The sequence below is a fragment of the Rattus norvegicus genome, chromosome 8, assembly GCF_021556685.1.
Source record: "Rattus norvegicus strain SHRSP/BbbUtx chromosome 8, alternate assembly SHRSP_T2T, whole genome shotgun sequence".
Classification (NCBI taxonomy): Eukaryota; Metazoa; Chordata; class Mammalia; order Rodentia; family Muridae; genus Rattus; species Rattus norvegicus.
The window spans coordinates 10590697-10613501 of NC_141541.1; the positions used below are offsets into that span (position 1 = coordinate 10590697).

The following is a 22805-nucleotide window of genomic DNA, read 5'->3' on the forward strand; positions in this document are numbered from 1 at the left end:
AAGCTTCCTTGCTGCGTCACTTCCGGTCCTGAGCCATCCGCTTCCGGGTCAGGCTGAGCCGCCTGCTCTTCGCGACTACTGAAGGTGCCGCGCTGTCGGCGTTCGCTTCCCCTGGAAAAGCCCGAGCCGCGTTATCGCCGGGCTTAGCGCTGCGCTGCCCCGAATCGCCCCTAAAGAGGAAACCCGAGGCGAGGTCGCGCCTCGGTCCTCCGCTGCGGTCCCTGGCAGGCGGGAGCCGGCGCTGCGGGGCCTGCGGCGGAGCGCGATACCCCTCCCCGGCCGCCCTGTCCACCTTGCCGGGGAAGGCGGAAGATGCCAGTGAAGAAGAAGAGAAAAGCTCCCGGAGTGGCAGCGGCGGTCGCGGAAGACGCGGGCCTCAAAAAGTGTAAAATCTCCAGGTACCGCCTGCCCCCACCCCGCAAGCTCTCTCCTTTCCCCGTTGCGGGACAGGCCGCCAGCCGCTAGCCTAGACGAGAGAGGCGAGCCCTCTCGGGCGAGGCGGTCGGTGAGGCGCCCAGAGTCTCCGCTCCGCGCGGGACCGAACCTCGTGTTCGCCTGTGCGTGAGCTCTGGCGTACTTGGACAAGCTCTGAGATTCACCCCACTTTGTTGTCTGCGTGCCCAGAGGGTAGGAAACAGACGACCATACGTATGCCTTCTCCATCCAATTTCCCAACCGAGAAGTGAGTGCGGATCTGCCAAGATTCATCGCGTCCCTGTGTCTCACAAGCAGAATTGGCTTGGCCCACACATTGTTAAATATCAGGGTGTGAAGAAAGGAGCAGAGCTTGAAGAGTTTTGACAGCTGCCTTGGGAATGGTGGAAAGGAAGCCTATGCTATAATTGGTCTCCTGAGTTAGTATTAGAAGTGGCCTAACGTGGATGATCCCAGCAGGAGACCTTTTAAATAGCTGGAGGCTCAGCTTCTAGAGGCACCATGCCTCCACCTGTACCAGTTCCCTACACAGAGTTGGAAAAGGCCCTTGTGGTTTTTGTTTTGTAGCATTAAGTAGATAGTAGCTCTCAGTCCCCTTTTAGGTGTTTGCAAGCTATTGTGTTCTGTGTTCTCTTAGAGGAAAAGAAAACAAAGCAAAACTGAAGTTAAAGCCATTCACTCCCTTTATGGCATACATTCAATCATCACAGAATCATTATTGCTCTGAAAGTTATTGCGATTTAACTTTGAGAAGTGTGCTTCTTCCCATACTCTATGGGTTGTTTTGTATTAATGGTTGACACATAAAGTGACAAAATACTACCATTAAAACAAGACAGCCAGCACTACACAAAGAAGATTTCTCTTTAAGGAGAGATGCAGTGAGGAATGCACTGCTTAAAATATGAAAGAAGTGACTGGTTTCATCCTAATCTTTTTGTAATCAATTGCTTTGTGCCCCCCTCTCCCGCCCTTAGTGTGTTTTAGCAAAAGAGTCTAGGTGATATTTCTTGGGTGATGTATAAGATTCAGTTTTCATTATGCCCTTTGGTGGTTAACATTTCTCTTGACCTTAGCTCTTGGAAAACTATATCTAAGATGTTTAACTTAAACCAGTTAAAACAGCTAGCTGGGCAGTATCCAGTGATTCAGCCTAAATTTTAACAGAGATCTTCATACAAATCAGTGGCAAAATGGAAGTAAGTCTTCAGGCATTCGATAAGGTCTATAGCTTAGTGGTAGAGAGCAAGCCCAACATGAGTAGTTTAGGGAGAGAGGTTTATACTTTCTTGTCTAGTCTTGGGTTGAGACTTAGACTGCACTTCTTTATTATCTTGAAATCTAAGGAAATCATTTTAGGCACTATTTTTGGAATCTGGTAGCAAACAAAGTAGCATTTGGATTTCATTGAGTGCAGGTCCTTATTGCTAATCCTTTCCCCATAATGCTGACTTATAAACCACTATTTTGTTTACATGGAAGCTATTCTTGTTGAAGCTACTTTTGTACTAAAGTTGAGTCTTATTAAGCCTTAGACATTTACGTGTTTCTAAGCTATTGCAGATCCCAGCCTCCTGCTAGACTCATCAGTGGAGAGGAAGATTTTTCAAGAAAGAAGTGCCTGGCTTGGTTTTATGAGTATGCAGGTAATGAAATTCATTTAACAGGATACCATATCATTTGCATTTAGAAGCTGTGGTTTATTCCTTGTTCCTGACCTGTTATGTTTACTGGGATTAGGGTCAAGGCTAAAGGGTTAGGGATTGGCTCAGAATTTAGTGCCATGAACATATCTGACAACTTTTCTTCCTTAGAACAGGTCTAGTCTTAATACTAAAGCTAATCTCTTACCTGCTTTCCTACTTTTATGTTTTTGTTTTTCTTTTATCATTATTATTCTCAGAAGTATTTGCTTAAAGCTAAAACACATAGTAGTCGTTGCCTTGTTATTATACTAACCATGTTACTCTTTTAAGTGATGGCATCCTAACTTGTCAAGTTAAGCTAACTGTATGCAAGGCTAGACTAGTTTGAAAAGGGGGTAGCAACTTTGCTATTGGGAACACCAGTGATCCCAATTGTACAATTTAAAAATGGTTTGGTAGCAGAATAGATTCTTTCTAGATCAGGGGAAATAAATGCTATTACTGGTATCCCAAGACAACCACTAACCCAAATTAAATATAGAGAAATTTTTTTTTTTGGCTGACCTCTATTTAAAACGTTGACCCATTATTAAAAATGCATTATATAGAATCAGAAAGTTTCATCTTATTTCACTTTATAAAGGTTACTAGACACCATAAAGATGGTCATTATGCATGTATATATATATATATATATTTTTTTTCCTTGAATGCTTGATTCTATTAGCTCCTATTAGGACTTCCTTGAGTATTTTAAGATGGAATTAAATATTTATTTTTAACTCTTGACATTTTGAACAGTCAACGTGATAATTGCTATAGTGCTCCATGGGTTATGATAAGTATATCATTTTCCTTGTAACCATCTGTTAAGAGAAGTTATCCTCATTTTATGAGTGAAAACTGAAGCTTAGAATAACATGCCAGTAAAGTCGACTATGCAAAAGCTAACTGACTGTCACTTCTACTGAAAAATGCTAGTAAAGTACACTTGAGGTTATCCTCTGTTATTTGGTGAGTCGTTTGGTGAATATTTATGGAACACGTTTCTGTGAGTCTAACACTATGATAGTACTTGGGATATAACAATAACAAAAATTAGGGCATGATCTGTGCCTTCAAATGTGGCTTCTGTGAGGAAGACCATGGTAAACAGCATGTGTGTAGGCAAGGAAATTCTAGCTTGTGAAGATTCATGTGGGTAATATTCGGAAATACTAGAAATTTAGATGCAGGAAGTGTCTGCAGAGACTATTTTGGCAGAAATCTAATTGATAATTTCTTACCAAATGGGGATATCTTTGTAATGGAGACAAACAGCTTGACCTACTCAGTGGATACATGCGAAGACATAGATACTTGGTATGGGGTCAGAACTCAGTAATGTTAGGTATTACTGTTAATAGTCTTAGAGCTTCTTCAGATGTAACGCTTATATCTGCATGTTTTCCAAAGTCAGTCTCTTGTATAGCTCGTTTTGAAGCCTCTGTCACTGAGCACTTTTTCTGTTTGTCTGCGTATTTGTTATGCCATTATATTAAATCCTAAACTGAAACTCACTCTGTAGACCAGGCTAGCCTCAAACTCAGAGATCTTCCTGCCTCTACCTCCAGAATACTGAGATTAAAGGTGTGCACAACCCCACTCCCCCAAAGCTCACATTGACTTTGCTGGAACTAAAGGCATATGCCACCATGCCTCATTATCTTCCAGATATTTTTAGTGAGCTATTTGTTGTGAATAAATGTATATACAAATTAGATGGGAAAACATAGAAAGTGGAAAAGAGTATTTTTAACTCTTGTTATAAAGAATAAAAGTAAGATTAGAGTTACTTAGTGTTAGTGCAATATAAGGTAAGCTAAATTATTTCCATGACTGATTAAACTGAATGGAAATCAAAAAGCTTGTAAGAATTAATTCAATTACACACATCTTATCATGGTTGTAATTTTATGAGAAAGCTACAGTTTGAAAGTATAATTGACAATCAGTTAGGGAATAAGCTTTGGAATAGGCTTCACTTTACACTTATATCCATTATTTCCATTGCTTTGGGAAAGTCACTTAGCAAGTATGGAATCTTGTCTAACCAAGAGCATATGTGTATTTTGTGTAAAACCTATTTGATTTCTAATCATGTGTTAACATCATCTTGGCATTCATTTCAGGCTGTAAGAGTGGATTGATCATATTAGTTTAGTCTATGATCTAAGTCTGTAAGATTTTGTTTTGTTTTGATCCAGGGTCCTGTGTAGTTTAGGCTGTCCTCCAATACCTCATCTTCCTGCCTCTACTTCCAAAGTGTTACGATTATAAACTCCTATCACCTTGATGAGTTAAAGCTGGAATATTTTCTAGTTGTTGAAGAAAGGAAAGTTAAAAATATACAAGATTAAAGGAAGACACGGTCTCAGGAACGCTGCATGATCTCCCTCACATTCACAATCTGGATGATGTGTATTTTGTAAACAAATGTAGGGACTGTGCAAAATGTAGAGAAGAGAAGAAAGGCTAAATTATTAGGGGGATGAGGAAGAATGGAATGAAGGAAATTGACATGAGTTATTGATAAAGGATAGAAACAAAGCTAGTTGTTTTCCTGACTCTAACTCTTGTCCTGGGTTCTTCATTTGTGATGGTGGATAAATCATAAACATAAATCCAGTAGTGAAAATGTAAACTTCAAAGCAAAGCCTTCGGGTGCTTTTACAACTGAAAGTTCATTCAGGTGTGTGTGCATTGGACCTGGTTAATTTCCTGTCTGGTGTTTTTTATTCTCAAGGGTGTTGTTTAAGCTCTTTTTTTATACATAATAAAGTCAGGTTTAGAGGGGTTGTCTATTTAAAGGATAATAGAAGCATCCTTTGGACAATGTTGGAATATTATTTTAAGATATTTTTGTAGTGATAAGTTTATGTCATATTTCAAATTGTGACATGTGTTTTAGGTTATTTCTAAGTACAGAAAAATTAGAAGCAGTGCGATTCCTCTATTTTTGGAATCTGATAACAAAAGTTCAGGAATTACACTGACTTTTAGTGATCTGATGTAAAAGAAAAATGAAGCTTCAACCTTGATGTGCTTATATCCTTATATTGTCAAAAACTTTATTCAGAATAAGTTCTAAGTAATTTTTTATTGGTTTTGTTATGTCTTATTAATGAGTAAGTTCATGTTGGCTTATTTTTCTTTGTTTGTTTGTTTGTTTGTTTTTGTTTTAGCAAACTACTGAATTATACCAGTGGGATAGTTCTTTAGTGATCCTTTTTAATACACCAACTGTGGTAGATCACACCTTTAATCCCAGCACTCAAAAGCAGAAGGAGATGAATTTTTATAAATTCCAGGCCAACAAGGGCTATATAGTAAGACCTCACTTTAAAAAAAAAAAAGAAAAGAAAAAAAATCATTAATTCATATTATAATGTAGCATTTAAGGAGTAAAGATTTAAAGTTTTTGGCAAATATTTATACTTTTACTTTTCAAAGCTGTCATATAATTCAAATTCACTAATTTGTAAAAGTAGTTTCTTTCATGTTCATAATAAATTGTAATAAAATATATAAATTATTTTTTGTCTTTGAAGGTCCTGATGAAGTTGTAGGGCCAGAAGGAATGGAAAAGTTTTGTGAAGACATTGGTGTTGAACCTGAAAATGTATGTTTTATTTCTAAGTAGAATGAACCATAAGTAGATTATAACATTTCATTAATTCAAAATATTGAGGCTTTAATATATGAAGTTTTTTTTCTTCACATCTGTTTTTTAAATCAGCCTAAGTTGTACAAATACAGTTTGTAATAGAGTAAGAGTCTGCCTTCGTAAACACTGTCTTAAGACACTTGTTCTGTAGCTAATACAGAAGCTCTAGTGTGGAGTGGAGGGTTGAAAATAATTGTTTGAAATTGTTCTCCATGAAGAATGTAGCCATGATTATCTCTGATGACTTTTCCCTGTCCTTTATGTTCTATTCTTCCAGATTATTATGTTAGTTTTAGCGTGGAAATTGGAGGCTGAAAGCATGGGATTTTTTACCAAGGAAGAATGGTTAAAGGGAATGACTTCATTACAGTAAGAACATTTTTTTAAAAAACAAATTTGGTGGCTTATGTGAAGATCTTGTTTCTATCTTGTGCTTCATTATTTTCAGGAGTAAATTTTACCTTAAAAATAATCAAATTGAGGGGGTTGGGGATTTAGCTCAGTAGTAGAGCAAGGCCCTGGGTTCGGTCCCCAGCTCCGAAAAAAAAAAAAGAAAAAAAAATAATCAAATTGGTTTGATTTGTAAAAGTCTGGTGACTGGAAAAATTATATTCTAATTTCGACAATTGAATAATTAATTTCCCTTTTCATATTCTTTAAGAAAAACTCAAGCTAACTAAAATGTATTGGTTCATTTGATGGGTGAAAAAGAAACAATCAGAGTTATTTATTCACAAGTTTACTTGAGTAACAAAAGTTTTTCCCCACTTGATACAGAACTCCACTATATGAAGAATTGCGTCATTGGACAGTCCTGAATTTTAGGGCCTCTTCACTCCCCTTTGTAATGAATGTAAAGATAGATTTGGATGCTGCATCAATTAACCGTCTCCTCCTAATAACTCAAAGACCGAAGAAGAAATGTCCCTTGGCTCCTATGTAGCATTTAGCCAGTTTATAGTTGTGTATGTTCATATTGAGATGTCATGCTGTCATCTTTCATAAATTTCAGAATTACCTGCATGTTTGTCTGTAAGGGTGTCAGATTTCCTGGAACTGGAGCTACAGAGAGTTGGGAACTATCCTGTGGGTGCTAGGAATTGAACCTGGGTTCTCTGGAAAAGCAGCAGTGTTCCTAACCTTTAAGCCATCTCTCTAGGCCCCTCAGTTAAAAATTTTAAGGCAAACACAGTGCACTATTAGCCCTGTAATTGATTGTATTATTAGCATATGCAAATTGTTTTATGTAATTGTTTTATTAGCATATGCAAATTATTTTGAGTTCTTGTTTTCCTGTCCCTCAGTTCTTAAGAAAGGATGTCTATTCAAGTTTGCTTGGCAGTGAGATTATATATTTGAATTTTCAGTGTCTGTTGTTTTTTTCTCTTACTGAACCAACATTTAATGTGTGTGCATGTGCGTTTGCGTGTGTGTGTGTGTGTGTGTGTGTGTGTGTGTGTGTGTGTGTGTGTACAGACACGTGTACATGGTCATCGTGTTATTGTGAAACTGATAGAGATTTGTTGGAAAGTCAGGTTGGTGGGAAATGAAACATACACATTCATTTCTTGGGTAAAGTTCTTTTCTCAGATGAACCAAATGATAATTGCTAGAATAAAATTTAAGACCAGTTTTCCCATTTAATTTATAAATAAGGAGTGTGAGATACAAAACAGTTAATAAAATACTTGGTAAGGTTCTGTAGTTTCTTATGGTAGAGTTAGGATTTAGAACATCTTGGTTTCTTTTCTCTTTTGTGTTTTTCTTTTCTCTTTGATTTTTTTTTCAATAAAATAGAAGCCATTTAGTTTTATAGTATTTTTCAGAGAAGAATGAATTCTATCATTCTCAGTGTTTGTTTTGTTTTGTTTTGTTTTGTTTTTTTGGATTATTTCTCATCATGTAATTAGCTTTTAATAAAATGATTATGTAGAAATACACTGAGTTGTGCAAAGAATATAAACTCTGATATGGCTTATTAGTGCTGAAAATACTTTGATACTATAGTACTTTTTGTATTACTGTTTTTTATAGGTTGCTTTTGTAGCTAATAGGTGATTTTGTATTTGTAACCTAAAAAGTCCCTTACTGGGTTTTTTTGGCATAGTTCATATAATACAGAGCATCTGTATTTCAAAATATTTCACTGCAAAATACATCTTCTATGTTTTTCCTGAAATTAGTATATGGTCTTGAGTACAAGCGTAGGATTTGGTTAGCCTGAGCATGATTTCTCCTACAGATAGCTCACAGACTGTGCAAAACACTCCTAGAAGTGTGTCATGCTACTCAGGTATTATCCGCCTGATTGTGATAGAATACGATTATCGTCTTAATATCTGGAGAAAGTTGGTTTCCCTTCCCTATGATCTAGACTACCATACAGAGTCATGCTGTCTTCCCTAATTGGCCAAGTTTACCACTTTAATCTTGTGATGAACTTGATAGTGAGCAGATAGAAGAGATGCTAATTAATTTACCTTAGTATAAAAAGAATAGGCATTAGTATATTTGATTTAACATAATAAAATATGAAACTGGGTTCTCTATCTTCTGTGAGATGATGTCATAGAATTTAACCTAAAGATCTTATGGTCTTTAAATCAAAATTAATTGTCTATTGAATCGTTTAAAGTTAATTTTTAATTCATAAAAATCTTGAGTAGAATGCCACTAAGAATAAACTGGTAGTTACAATGCACATGCAGACCAGGAATATTGAACTAAAATAATCATGATTAATTATCACTATTTCATAATGCTTCTGGATTTTTGGAATACTTTTATTTAAAAGATTTATTTATTTTCTTTTATGGATCTGGTTAGGTTTATTAAATAGGGACAGCTTAACAACTATTCAGTTTAGTTTCTTTCCAAATAAAATCGAGTGATTTTTTTTCCCTTCACCCACTTCAATTACAGAATACTACCAATACATGATGCTCTCTTACTAGCTTCTTTTTTTTTTTAATTTTTTTATTGGATACATTTCTTTACTTACATTTCAAAAGTTATTCCCCTTCCCAGTTTCCTGTCCATAAGCCCTCATCCTCTCCCTTCCCCCTCCCCCATACGGGTATTCTCTCTTCACTGCTCCCTCTTACAGCTTTTCTTTCCTCTTAGGAGAGTTAGACATATCCTATTCTATCAGATCTTTCTGATTCATCACTTTGTCTGCCTCTTAATTGAACATCACTATCAAACACGGGCATTTCCTTCTACAAACTAACTCTTACCTTCATTGTTTGGGACTAAAGGTTTGAACTAAGGGCTTTTCTGTATTCCAGCCAGAGATATTAAAAGTGTGTTTTTTCACTAAATAGCAAATCTTGGAGTTCACAGTGTGGTCAAATATCCTGCAACACAGACTTACAAACAGTTGAACTTAGATTGATTATTGTATGTTTCATAGGGTTTGAAAGAAGTAATCTAGTTATAGAATCATGAGGTATCACCATGCCAGAGTGAGTTTAAAATTCAAGCTATTTGGAATAATTCTGTTATATTGTTATTTATTTAGTACTTTATCTAACATGTGGAGGGAATTTAAAGCATGTTAAGAGATATTGGGAAGCAATCAGATTTTTGAGCTCAGGAATCACACAAGACTTTTGCAATAGTGTTTATTCTTGAGAATTTTATAGAAGCTGAACCTTGTCCTATACTTTAGACACACTATTTAGGCTGTGGACTTTTATTTTTATTTATCTAAAGGAGATAGTTCTAAAGATGCTTGGAAGTTTTCTTCTAGCATGTTATACTTGGTAGAGAACTTCTCCCATGTCTACTAGCTAAAAGTGAGGTATCATCCTAAGGGTTAAATACTATGCTAGTGGAGATACCTATGATCATAATCCTTGGAAGGGACTGTCCGTGATCATAACAGTGAAAAGCAGAGGTAGTGATCATAATAGAACCTCACTTAAATCTCCTAGCAAGTGAAATTTCCTCCTGTTTAAGTCTTTCTTGAAGTATTTTTGCCCAAATCCTGATGTTGAAATTGAAGCCCATTCTGTATTCATTCAAACCACCCTGTTCTTTGAGAATCTTACATTGTGCCATGACCCAAAATCTCTTTGGTTTTATTTGAATGTTATTTAAAAATGTAATCTCTTATTATTTATTATTAAATATGTATAGGGATGGTCTTTCTAAACTTCTTAGTCCTGAGATGACTGACATTCAGAACTACTGAGTTTATTTGGGAAATGTGTGATTTTGATAGTTGCCTGAGTATGAATGCAGGTTTTATAGTTTTGTTCACATGCTTACAATATTTGTAATATATGTGGAGCTTTCTGCTCTATCCTTACCCTAATAAAAATAAATAAGGCTAAGAGCCCTGGCTGTTCTTGCAGAGGACCTAGATTCGATTCTTAGCATCCATATGATGGCTCACAACAGTCTGTAACTCTGGCCACTGCAGACACCTGGCAACAGGTGCACAGGCATACAGAGACGCAAAAGAGCCAAATACTTAAATATATTAAGTGTTTTAACATGTTAAAACATGTTAGTATGCTTAACATGTTAACCCAATTGATGATTTTAATTTCTGAATCTGCTCAAGATCAACATGAGACCATTACAAATGCTAAGACATATTTGGACATAAATGTGTAGTATATGTGAGGCAAATGAATTGACATTTGTATGCCTCAAAAGGAGCAGTTTTACCTCCATATTCTCTTAGGGAATGTATTATTCTCTGAAATTGTTGTTGTTTGAGAGTAAGGAAATGGGCTGGGGAGATGGTTACCTAGATAACCATCTTGAATGCAAGCATGAGGGCTTGAGCTTGTATTCCAGTGCCCATGCAAGAAGTCTGGGTAGGCACTGTAACATAGCCCACAGAGCTGGGGTGGCAGAGGTGCATTCCTGGGGACGAGCTGCTACTAGTCTAGCCAAATCAGTAAGGTCTGGGTTTAGTCAGTGAAGACATAGGCTATTGTCTTAGACATGCACATAACCTGTACCTACATGTGCTATACGAACATACTACTTACACATGCACAACGAAGAAGGAAACCAAGTTGAAAGATTTAATTTATCTTTTATCTGTCTTGTGAAGTTTTTCCTATATTTTAGAAGATTTTATTTTTAATTATGTGTATTGCATTTTTGTAAGCTAGTTTTATAGGTAAATAAAATAGGCATACAAATCAAACTTGCTGAGATTCAGTTCCTATCACCTTTCCCTATCCCATTCCAACCCCCCATGGTGGCTAACAACCCTCTGTAACTCTAGTTCCAGAGGATCTGATGCTCTTGTCTGGCCTTTGCAGACACTATGTGCATGTGGTGAACAGACAGACACGTAGACAAAACAACCATATGCATAAATCCTAAAACACAAAATTAAATCATCTAAATATTTAATGCTTCAAAACAGTTGTAGACCATTGCTGCTTTTCAGAATCAGAATTGATTGCTATTTACAATTGTCAATGCTAAGAATAGAAAACATAATTTGGCACAAAGTCATAAGTATATTTAGGGCTATTTCAGAAAATTTTAGAAAGTATGTCTTAATCTCAAGATGAAATGTAAGTCAGTAACTTAAAACAGCAGTTTTTAAACCAAACATTATGTAACACAAGAGAATATAAAGATACCCTAATTTTGTGCATGCTGAAAAGTGATGATAGGAAAATATTAAATTAGTTCTCTGTAATTAAGTCATCAAGTTTCTAGAAGAGGAGAAACCTTGTGTATACAATGAATAAATGATCGTTTGTAACATATTCTGGAACCTAAGTCAAGCTATTTGTCTTAGTTAGGGTTTTACTGCTGTGAACAGACACCGTGACCAATGCAAGTCTTATAAAGGACAACATTTAACTGGGGCTGGCTTACAGGTTCAGAGGTTCAGTCCATTATTATCAAGGCAGGAACATGGCAGCATCCAGGCAGGCCTGGTGCAGGAGGAGCTGAGAGTTCTACATCTTCATCTGAAGGCTGCTAGCAGAATTCTGCCTTCCAGGCAGCTAGGATGAGGGTCTTAAAGCCCATACCCACAGTGGCACACCTACTCCAACAGGGCCACATCTAATAATGCCACTCTCTGGGCCTGTCATATACAAACCATCACAGTATTTGAGGCAGCATTTGCTAGCACTTGTGTTGCTAACTCACAGTGCAAGGCTGCATGCCGTTAAGTCATGTGATTCGATATGGGCAAACGTGTAGAAACACTACAAATTCATTTACGTTCTTAATTAATTTTTGATGATTGTGTGCATAGGAACCTGGACTGTTGCCAAATTTTTGTGACTCCCCTATACATGTGTGTAACTGTGTGACCCTATATAGGGCTGTAACCTATATAGAGTGTCTTAAGGAGCTGTAGGTGAGCTGGTTGTCTTCCTGTTGGGTTCCTGTCTCCCTGGTGACTATTTGGTCAGTGTGTACTATATGTTTGTGTTTGATACATTCTTTTGCACTAAGTTCCTTCCAGACAGAAACTATAAGTGACTCATACTTAAATATAAGTCTGTTAAATACAGCAGTCTATTTTATGGTCTATGTTTATGGTCGTGTTTTATTTAGCATATTTTTTGGAGTCTCCTGTGATAATGTCCAGGAAAGTAGAACTCCTGTCCTATCATAAGCCCTATATTGTGCTTTTAAATTAATTGACAAACTTTGTTAGGGAAATGAATAACTTTGGATGTTAGGAGTCTTGTTTCATTTTCATTTTTGCCTTCTTAGACAACAAGTCTTATTTAAGATTCTGCATTCTTGGTGAGAATATAGGTAATACTGTAAAAAGTGTGAAAGCAATAAGACCCTGACTTAAGTCATGACATAAAAGGGAATAAATGTAACTGAACATAGAGTATCTAGTCAACATTTTCAGCTGGTAAATGTGGTGATTTTAAAGGAGCCCAAGTTTCTGAGGTCATTATAGTGGCATGTGAGGAGAGACATGTTTCTTTTACATGTTCTAATGGTTAGAGGTTGACTGGATTGTCAGCTTCCCCTGGAGCTTACCGTTTCACTTAGTAACTTTGTACTATTTGATGTCAGACACTGAGAAAGTAATTTCCCTAATATAGAGTAGTCAGAATACATTTTTTTTCCTAATTTTACATGAAGCATATTGTGAACAACTAGGCCAAGTTAGACATACAAAAAAAAAAATTGATTCCACTTAAGGCAGTATGACAGACTAAGTGTAAAAAGTAATTTCCATGAAAAATGGTTAAGTGTGCTATAAAATATAGTCTTACTTTTTAAAAGGCACATAGCTATACATTGCAGAAAATAATTCAAGGCCAAAAATGGTAAGAGGGATCACTGTATTGGGATTTATACATCTAACCTTTACTCTAAGGGCAACTATATCATATTCCTGTCCCCTAAGATCTGCCTAATAACTCATTATCCATATTAATAATGGGACATATTTCGAGACCTGAGTAGAGTGAAAATCATATCAATTACTCCCAGCTTTGTCGTTTGTAGATATTGGATTCTTTAGAATAATGGTTGTCTTTGATGGACTAACGTTTTGTCATTACACAGTTGTCTTCTCTGTTCTGATTATTTTCTTTGTTTTCAGGTTTCTTTAGTTGGTAGCGATAGCCACTATTGCATTCTTCTGGCTGTTTACTATGACAGATCATTTTTTTAATCTTCAACTTAATCTTTCTTAAAATTGATTTTTAATTTATCATAAAATTAGTTTTACTATATTTTCATTGCTTTGTTCATATTTGTCCTTTATCCCCTAATCATTTGCTTCAAATATTTGTTCAAACAGTATATCTAGTCGGACTATGGTCTTTTGTTAATTTTGTTCATGAACTCAGACTGAATAGCCTGTAATTGCTCTGTTTATAACACATTATGTTATTGAAATATAGTCCAAATATTTCCACTTTGTTCTTTATTACATCTTGTATTTTTTGTAGATTTTTTCTTTTGTATTTGTTTTAATAACTTATTAATAAACTTTGGAGCATTTTTATGACAGATGCTTTAAATGTAAGATCTGTCTAAACATTACATTTGAAATCTGCCATGTCTTGGTAAATGATCTTTCTATTGAGACTTGGACAATCTGAATAGTATGCCATGCAACTCTGGATCTTACTCAGGCCTTTTATCTCTTAATTAGCATACTGTACCACCAGTCCAGCAGAAGAGGGTTCTGTTTACTGGAAAGTGCAGACAGAATTAAAGCTACCATTCTATACTCGAGAAGTGGAATGTCTTCTCTTCTGAGCAGGAATAGAGTTTTAGCCCAATCCAGTACTTCATTAGGAACTTGTCTTGTCTCTCTTTCCCACGTAGCCACTGGTGCTATTGGGGCTGTCCTTTTCAGTGTGATGGCAAAGGCCTTAACTCTTCATCAAGGAATTTCTATAGCAACCCTGGGTGGAGAAATCCTGGTTGCTTGTTACACCCTAGAGTGAGTACAAGTCTGCTCTTCTGTAGCCTCTGTAACACTGTAAGACTGGTGTTTTACTGAATGTGGACACTTTCATTACCATTGCTAAGAGTTGGGACAACCATATTGGTGATACCTGAATGGAATAGTGTTCACAATTAGAACATTCTGTCTCCACAGGCTACTTTTTTCTCAGTCTTCTTGAACCTGGGGCATTACTAGCAAAGTTCTAGATCACTAAACTATGCCCCCAACTCTCTCTTACCATGACAAAAAAAATTTTTTTAACTAGATAAAATATAATAAGATAGGCAAAAATCCATCCCATCAAGGTTTAACAAGGCAACCCTACAAAAGTAACAGAGCTCCAAGAGCAGGCACAAGAATCAAAGACTCACTCATTCTCATATTTAGCAGTACCATGAAAGTACTAAACTGAAAGCTATAGTCTGTCTGCAGAGGGCCCGGTGCAAACGAGGGCCTTGTTCTCCTGGTGTCCTACATCTCCTGTTTCCCTTATTTCTCCTGCCTCCTCTTCCAGGGGTTCCCTGAGGAGAGGGATCTGATGGAGACATCTCATTTAGAACTGAGTATTCCAAGGTTCCCTCCCCCTCTCAGCATATAATGTCTGGCTGTGGGTCCCATCTTCTACAGGAGGATGCCTCTCTGATGATGGTTGAAACAGGCACTGTGAATATAGCAGAATATAATTAGGAGTTATTTTGTTGTTACTTTTTATATAGATGAGTAGTGTTTGATTCTCTTCTTCCCTTCATCTCATGTGTGTGGTATGTATTTGTGTGTAGGCACATGTGTGCAACTGCACATACATGTGTGTGCTTGGGTGTGGAGGCCTATGTGTCTGTCATCCTCAGTTATTTTCCACTCTACAGTCAGGGTCTTTCAGTTGAAACCAGAGCTCAACACTTTGGTCGTCAAGCTTATGTGACAAGCACAGTATTCACTAAACCATCTCCCTAGCCCCAATGGTTCTGTTTTTGTCTCTGCCTTCCCAGAGCTGGGATTAATAGGCATTTGCCACCGTACTCGACTTACTGTTTGTTGTCTGCAGCTTTAAGGATATGTGAGGCAAAAAGAAACTGAGTGGGCTCACCACTGTATTTCCTTGTTTAAGTCTTTCCATTTCAGAACTTAAAAGCTTGCGACAATGCGACTAGACTGCCTTGAGCTTAGAATTCCTGCTTCAGCTTCTCAAATGTTAAGATTACATATATGTGTGTGTCACCACACCTGCCTTCATTCACAGTTTTATGTTTTATATAATCCATCTACATTAGTTATACATAACAGAAAAGAAAAGAAAAACATGCTTCTCAATTTTGCTAAAATTAGTAATTCATTTTCTGTAAGAAAGTGTTAGGACCCTCTGTTCTCTCATCTTGTTTGGGTCACTGCCACTCCTGTAGTCATTCAGGCCCAAACCCATTGGAAGACTCTGTATTGGTTTTCTCCAGGTCGTCTTTTCTCATTCTATCTTAAACCTGCTTAAGACATTTTTTCTCTAACAAAAGTTAACACTTAGAATTAACTAATCAAAGCAGCAACTTCTTAACAAAAGTTGTGATCACAAAGAAGGAAATTGTACAAAAAGAAAATCTCCAAACTCAAATGCTGTATTAAATGACAAAATTCTAGTAATATTGAGCAAGGAAACAGCTAAAAGGAAAAAGCAAATAATACTAGCATAGGTTAAAAATATTATACATAATTTTGATTAACATCTTTTATTACTTAATTTCATTCTTTGGCAATGTCAGAGATGTATATAAACATAGCAGTTACCCTCACCTTCCACCCTTATAATGTGGATTTAATGTGGAAAAGCCTCTTAAATTGGATTTAGTGAGATGATTTGAAAAATACAAATAGTAAAAATAAGTTACAAAGAAATAGAAATTTTAAATGGTCAAAAGTTGAATGTTAATGACATAGTTACAAATGTCTCATGTCATTTAGATAAATGCTAATTGCAGTATTTATTAAGTTTCACAAAATGTTCTAAGTAATCCTCATTTCATTTTTTTATTCTATCTATACGTTTGCTATCAAAGCTACAAAGGGGTATTTTTAAAATGTCTTATAAATGTGTCAAACATGTAAGAAGATTAAACTTGGCCTTTATAGGTACTTATATTAAATTAACAATAGTAACGTACCAAAATCTTTTTATATGACCCATACCACATAGACCCTTGCATTGCTGACTTAAGATAATGAAAATCTTGGCTAAGTTTTAGAACAAGTGTGTGTTGCATCATGAATTCTGAAATTTAGTTTGAATTAGAATACTGTGATTACAGTACATGATACAACCTATTTAATCAAGGGAAGTCAGGTTGTTTGATGTAGATGGCAAGTTTGAATTCGGTCTTGAGTTCTAGTTTGCATCCTTTCCCAATAGAAGAAATAAACTGGGCTGAAGCATAACCATGACTTTTGAGAATGGTGAATGAAAACGCCTAGAGTGCAGTAAGGATGTGCAAAGTCAGTCACAGGGAAACCTGGGGACTCACCATAGATAAGAAAGCCTTGCCTGCCTTCTCCTTAACCACGTCAGAGAACTAGCACAACTGTTGAGTATTCCATTGATTGGGGGTTTCCAGTCACTGTCTTTCTTTGGAAATAATATGGACAGCTTCTTTGTAGCTTTGTTTGCATTGGCATCCTTCTTGATTTGGGTGATTTGATGATTGGCCTTTATTGGCCAAAACTGTGGGAATCTGAATCTATGATTAGGTCAGTTACATTAATTCTGTGGTGTCCTAAATTTTTTAAGATCACTTATGTCTGATTTTTTTTTCACCAAGCTAAAGAACTTTCTAAAGAAATATAGAAATTACCTGACTGTGATTTTCTCAGTACTTAGAGGCAGAACTAGAATTCAACACGGGGCATGGAGCCCAGAAAGTAGAGCATTCTGACCTTCAGACCAAGAGATGTTTGTGATTCGTTTGGAATTTTTGATTGAGATGTTTATTTTTCTCAAAGCTATTCCAATGTACTCTGATTGCCACATTTTCTCTGCTTTTTTATTGCATTGGTAATTTAAAAACATTACATTGTCTAATTGATGATAAAGTACTTTTAAGATGTTCTCTCTGCCCGATGTCTTTAAGGTGTGACTGCACAGAAAAGTTACAAAGCAGGTTTGACTTCCTGCGCTCACAGCTGAACGACATCTCGTCATTTAAGAACATCTACAGATACGCCTTTGATTTTGCAAGGGTAAGTGCAGCTTCCCCTTCAAATCCTAGTGCTTTCATTTTCTGAGCATACTTTTCATTTAGTTTTTTACTAATATTTTAGGATAAAGATCAGAGAAGCCTTGATATTGATACTGCTAAGTCTATGCTAGCTCTGCTGCTTGGGAGGACGTGGCCACTTTTTTCAGTATTTTACCAGTACCTGGAGGTATGTATGGTATTTTAAAATGTTTAAAACCTGGACTGAGAATACACTTTAAAGAAACAAAATATGTGCATACTCATTATCTATTCTAGACATGCTTATGTTATTTACTTCGTACATAAGATACTTGGAATTGGGATGGAACTTAATAGGTGGTAGAATACACAATACTGCTGTGCAGTTGTTCTACTTAGATACCACCCCTGTACCACACTGAATACCACCCCTGTACCACATTAGATACCACCCCGTACCACACTCAATACCACCCCGTACCACATTGAATACCACCCCGTACCACACTCAATACCACCCCGTACCACATTAAAACAATTGTAAGGGATTTTCCTTTTACCTAGGAGGAGTCCCAAGAAAAATACTCTAGAATAGACCTTTCTTATAAACTTAATCTCTTGAGGTTTGGTTGAGAGAATATTATTGCTAGTCCAAAAGTCTCAACCTTTTAAACCAGATTCTACCTTATTCCCAGCTCCCAACCCCTAGGCTTAGAAGCATACACAACTGAATTTATTTTAACAATAAAACTTTTATTTTCTAAAGAGTCTCAATATTAAGAAATAGAATAAAATGTTAATATTTTGCATCCACAAATATGAGCGTGCTGTAGTATTTATCCCCTAGCTGCTTATCGTGTGTTGAATTCATAGAATAAACATCGTCTTAGTAGTTTTGCTGCACCTGCTAGATCTAGAAGTTCTAAGACATGAACCTTCTCCCACTGATTTCTTTGTCTGGTTTTGTATTTATTTTTAAACCTCTTAACTTCATTTTTGGGGGGCATAGTTCTGTTTCTTAATTAAGAGATGCCCTTTCTATTGGAAATAATGTCATACAGTTTTCTTGTTACAGTAACTTTATCAGAAAATTTTATTTAAAGCCTGGGTAAATGAGTGTTGTACATTGGTAAATCTTTGTGACTGGTAAAGTTGATATTTTTGATGATTGATACATGTCTCTTTTTTGTGACTTCAAAAAACATACATTTAGCTGAGTGATTATTTAATCATTTCTGTGAGGCTCGGAGAACTAGATACGTTAAGTAAGTTGTATTATTTAGCAGCTGAGGAAATGGGGACTCAAATAGTTTGGTATTTGGGGTTTTTTGGTAGTGGTGTTTGATGGTGGTAGTGGTTAGGTTTTGGTTTTGGGTGAAGATTGTGTTTTGAGGGGGATGTTGACAGAGTCTTGCTCAGGCCATCCTTGAACTCATGAGCATCCTGCATCTGCCTCCCAAGTGCTGGGATCACAGGTATGTGGGTGTGGGTGTGACCAAACCTAGTTGTACTATTGGGAATGAAACCCTGGGCACCTACCTGCAAGTTCTCCGTCACAGAAGTAACTTTTTCAAGAACACTCAGTTGAGTGTCCACATTGGAATTTGGATCCAAGTCCATGTTTCCACTGCTGCTATAGATGCCTCCTTCAAAATGTAGCTCATGCACAGTGCACTAGGCTCGGTATAGTGGGACCACACAGCCAGACTGATAGCATGCAGGATAGGTTTTATATTGTGATCCAGCTGACAGCCACATGGGTGTCCATCTATGTAAATCTCAGTGTTAGTCTTATTGCCTTTGGGAAAGAAAATAGATGATAACATGTAAATGAGCCCAGAAAAAGCAAGCAAGTAGGAAAGGAAGAAATGTTTTAGAAAAGAATAAGAATTGGATAACTAGAGTCGCTAAAACCAAGCCCCAATAAGAATGTTGGTTCTGTAGTCCAAATGTTTATATCATTTTCCACAGCAATCAAAGTATCGTGTTATGAACAAAGATCAGTGGTACAATGTATTAGAATTCAGCAGAACAGTTCATGCCGATCTTAGTAACTACGATGAAGACGGCGCTTGTAAGTATATCATGAATTCCTATGAAAATAAACTTCATAAAAATATTAAATGAAAATATCCATTCTGTAGTGTTAAGAGAAAGTTTGAACTAGTGTGAGAGTAACTCATTACTTTTCAGGATCTGGGGGGAGAGCATCTAGATTCAGGAGTGTTGTAAAATCTATGCTAGTAACCAAAAACTGATTCCTCAGTGACTAGACATTACAGCTAAATGGTCATTTTTCAATCTAGCATCTAGAATCCTTTGCCACTTGACTTTTCAGTGGAAGAAAATTTAATTTATGCATTTAGAAGGACAAAGGCACAATAAATAAACCAAATTAACTCCGTAGAACTCTTAAGCTTTCAGTCTGTACTGTCATTAGGACTGCAATAATGTTTCGGAGTTCACAAGGGAGACATAGAAAGGTGCCTTTCTTTAAAACAAAACTTGTCCATGAAATAATACACTTGGACACATAAGAAACAAATACTAAACAGACAGCCTGTCTCCTATATGTATAATTTTTTCCCTGCAGGACTGGATAGAATTTAATTCTTGAATAATCATTTTCTGAAATAGTTAGCCAGCCAAAGGCTACATAGAGCCTGCTGATGTGTATATCTGTGTATGTTGAACCAGCATTTAAAACTGAGAGGTTTGATATAAAAATAAACGTGTAAATGTATTTGAACTATCAGAAAATCTGACACATTGCACCTGTATTCCTTTGTAGGTGTCAGAGGTTGGAACCAAGTAGTGGCTTGTGTTGAACTTGCTCTCCAGTTTGACAGTCCATACACTGTTCCAACATTGCCATTTACTGCTTTGCCTGCCCGGCTGTTCTTGTATGGTCTGCTAAAAGCAAGAGAGAAAAGAACACACAGAGGTTTTATGTTTTGAGAAAAACAAGACAAGCATATCTTCGTGGTCATACTTACCATATATTTTGAAAACACAAACACTGAAAGCTCATTTGAAGCCCACTTGGCTTCTGGTGGTAAACATTTGCAACCTCTACATTATAAACCTCTTCAGAATAGGTCAGGCAGGGCGTAGGCACTTGCTTCACGCTGTGCTTTTTACTGTGTCCTATTTTTAGAATAAAGTCAGTCTTGTGTGGCCACTCCCCCTTAACAAATGCTTATACTTCTTAGTATAGCAAAATTATTTTTTCTGAGTGTTAAAATGCCAGTTATGCGGGAAAAGATTAGTTTTGTCTCCATTATAAGGGCGTTCTTGTAACACTCCTTCAGAAGGATATGACCTGGGAGGGGAAACAAAGACAGAAAGCAGTAGATGAAGTCAGGTCACACATATCCTTGCCACCTCAGAACTTTTTAAAGGAATGAGCTTTAATGAGTTATAACAAAACTTGTTTCTTCTTTCTAGGGCCTGTTCTTCTTGATGAGTTTGTTGAGTGGCAAAAAATCCGTCAAACATCATAGCAAGAACTGTTGTGAAGACAATGCAAACCTTGTGAAGAAAATGCAAAGAGGAGGGAGAATACACAGAGTGCATTTTCACTCACGAAAGACTTCTCATAGTACTTTTTCCTTTTTTTTAAAGGAAGTTTTCTTGTTACATGTGATGGGCATTGAGCCACATGTCTTCTGAGACTGAATATTGACATTTTTGTTTCAAGTTATGTTTTTAACATTTATTTCAGAACAATAAAGATTCAGATTTGTGACAAAGGCCTTAACGTGAAGATGTCCATTGAGTGTCAGAGTGGTATTTATTTTTGTAAATTTGATTTCTTTAACTTTTGAAGTTCTAAATCACCATGAGTTTGTAGGACTTTAAAGACTTTAAGCAGTATAAATAGTTGAGAGTATAGCTGCCAATGGTGTGGCTAATAATTCCTCTTTGCATAATTAAGAAACAGTAACCTTGACTTGTGGGATACCCTTTTTCTCCTAGCAGCTGACCCTGTGGGAAGGGCTCCAACCTAGGGTTGTTATGAAGAGCTGTTTGTGCCAGCTTTATCTAAAGAGTGTAGGGTTGGAACGATTATGCCGAAGTTGTCTTATTTTCTAACCATTAAGTTTTCAAGAGTATTCTTAATGTGAACTGTAAGTTTTCTGTATTTCTGTAAGTTAAAAAGTTCTCATTTCCAAGAGTCAGACAACCTGAGGAATGTTTTAAGAACCAGTACTGAAGTTGTATTTTTCCTTAGTAATTATCATGTTGTTAGCCATGAAGCGATATGGCATTTACTGAGGAGAGCACTTTGTCTGCCCTCAGAATATTTGAGCTTCAGTATTATAGACTTGGTTATAATGCTGCAGAAGTAACCATACGGAAGTATGAGAGACGTGGTGTAATTGTACACCTCATGAGGCCATTCACTTTGTTCCCCTGTGTGCGGGTCAAATTCAAGACCTTGCCCTATGCGAGTTCTACCCTGAGTAATACTCCTAACCCCAGTGAGGTAGTTTACATTTATAGTCATATACTTCCTATTTATCACAGTCTTTGGCTACTAGCACAAAGGTTGTGGCAACCTTGTGTAATTTATTTGGATGGTACATTTTATATTAGCAACAGGCCTATCTGTTCACTATTTTTCAGATTACCCAATGTCCCCGTGTGAAAACTGTTGAGACCCAAAGTCTGAGCCATTCTTAGTAGTATTTGTTCCATTGTATGAGTGGAAAAATACATATATTCTTTTTTTCCCAGTAAGAAAATTTCAGTTGGGATTTACAGCAAAGGCTGATTTTTTTTCCTGGTAAATTTGTTTAATGAATGATTTCTTAATACTAATTTCTTAAAGGAAAGTACCATTCTGAAGACTATTTGCCTTTTGGTTGATAAGCAAGGAGAACATGATTGCTGGTGTTCTGCTTGCCTTCGTAATATGATTAGAAAGCTGTATGAAACATGAACAGAGCAGTGAGAAATAACTTGTTCTATAGTCTTTCAGATATGGGTCATTTTCTAGGATTGTTCATTTAAGGTATGAGACTTGTTATAAGGCATTAGTATGCCAGTGGTGTTAGCATTTAATATGAATGACGTTTTAAAACAAGATTTAGTATAAGAAAAGATTTACAGTTTTGCAGTTTGGGGGTAGGGACTTGGAGTTACTAAGGGTTGAATAAGATATATATTTGCACAGTCTAGACAGTGGGATTTATTTATTTCATTGAGCATTTTGGCTGCACGTATGTCTGTGCACCCTGTCTCTACTTGGGCCCATGGAATTCAGAAGATCCCCTGGAACTGGAGTTGAAAATGATTGTGAGCCACTAGGAATAGTTTTGTGAGTGCTAGGAATAGAACCCTGGTCCCCTGAAAGAGCAGCCCGTACTCTTAACTACTGAGCCATCTCTCTCCAG

General features: G+C 36.6%; 1 protein-coding gene across 2 annotated transcripts; it reads left to right on the top strand.

Moving 5' to 3' along the window:
- The first annotated feature begins 45 nt into the window (after positions 1-45).
- On the top strand, positions 46-21161 carry Dcun1d5 (defective in cullin neddylation 1 domain containing 5). Of its 2 annotated transcripts, XM_087561643.1 has the most exons (9): positions 46-398; positions 1990-2081; positions 5672-5742; positions 6065-6156; positions 17320-17428; positions 17510-17614; positions 19378-19480; positions 20198-20350; positions 20854-21161. In XM_087561643.1, exons 1-9 carry the CDS (start codon positions 313-315, stop codon positions 20907-20909), a joined length of 867 nt encoding a protein of 288 aa, XP_087417769.1. In that variant the 5' UTR covers positions 46-312; the 3' UTR covers positions 20910-21161. The 2 variants fall into 2 exon arrangements, with proteins under 2 accessions (XP_087417769.1, NP_001009696.1); NM_001009696.1 differs by lacking the exon at positions 20198-20350 and having other exon boundaries at positions 73-398.
- Positions 21162-22805: the final 1644 nt, after the last annotated feature.

Excerpts from the sequence above, each read along its gene's own strand:
- Dcun1d5 (XM_087561643.1), top strand. The coding sequence starts at position 313 with ATGCCAGTGAAGAAGAAGAGAAAAGCTCCCGGAGTGGCAGCGGCGGTC. Across the intron at positions 2,082-5,671 it reads TTGGTTTTATGAGTATGCAG|GTCCTGATGAAGTTGTAGGG; the intron begins GTAATGAAATTC and ends TTGTCTTTGAAG. Across the intron at positions 6,157-17,319 it reads AAGGGAATGACTTCATTACA|GTGTGACTGCACAGAAAAGT; the intron begins GTAAGAACATTT and ends GATGTCTTTAAG.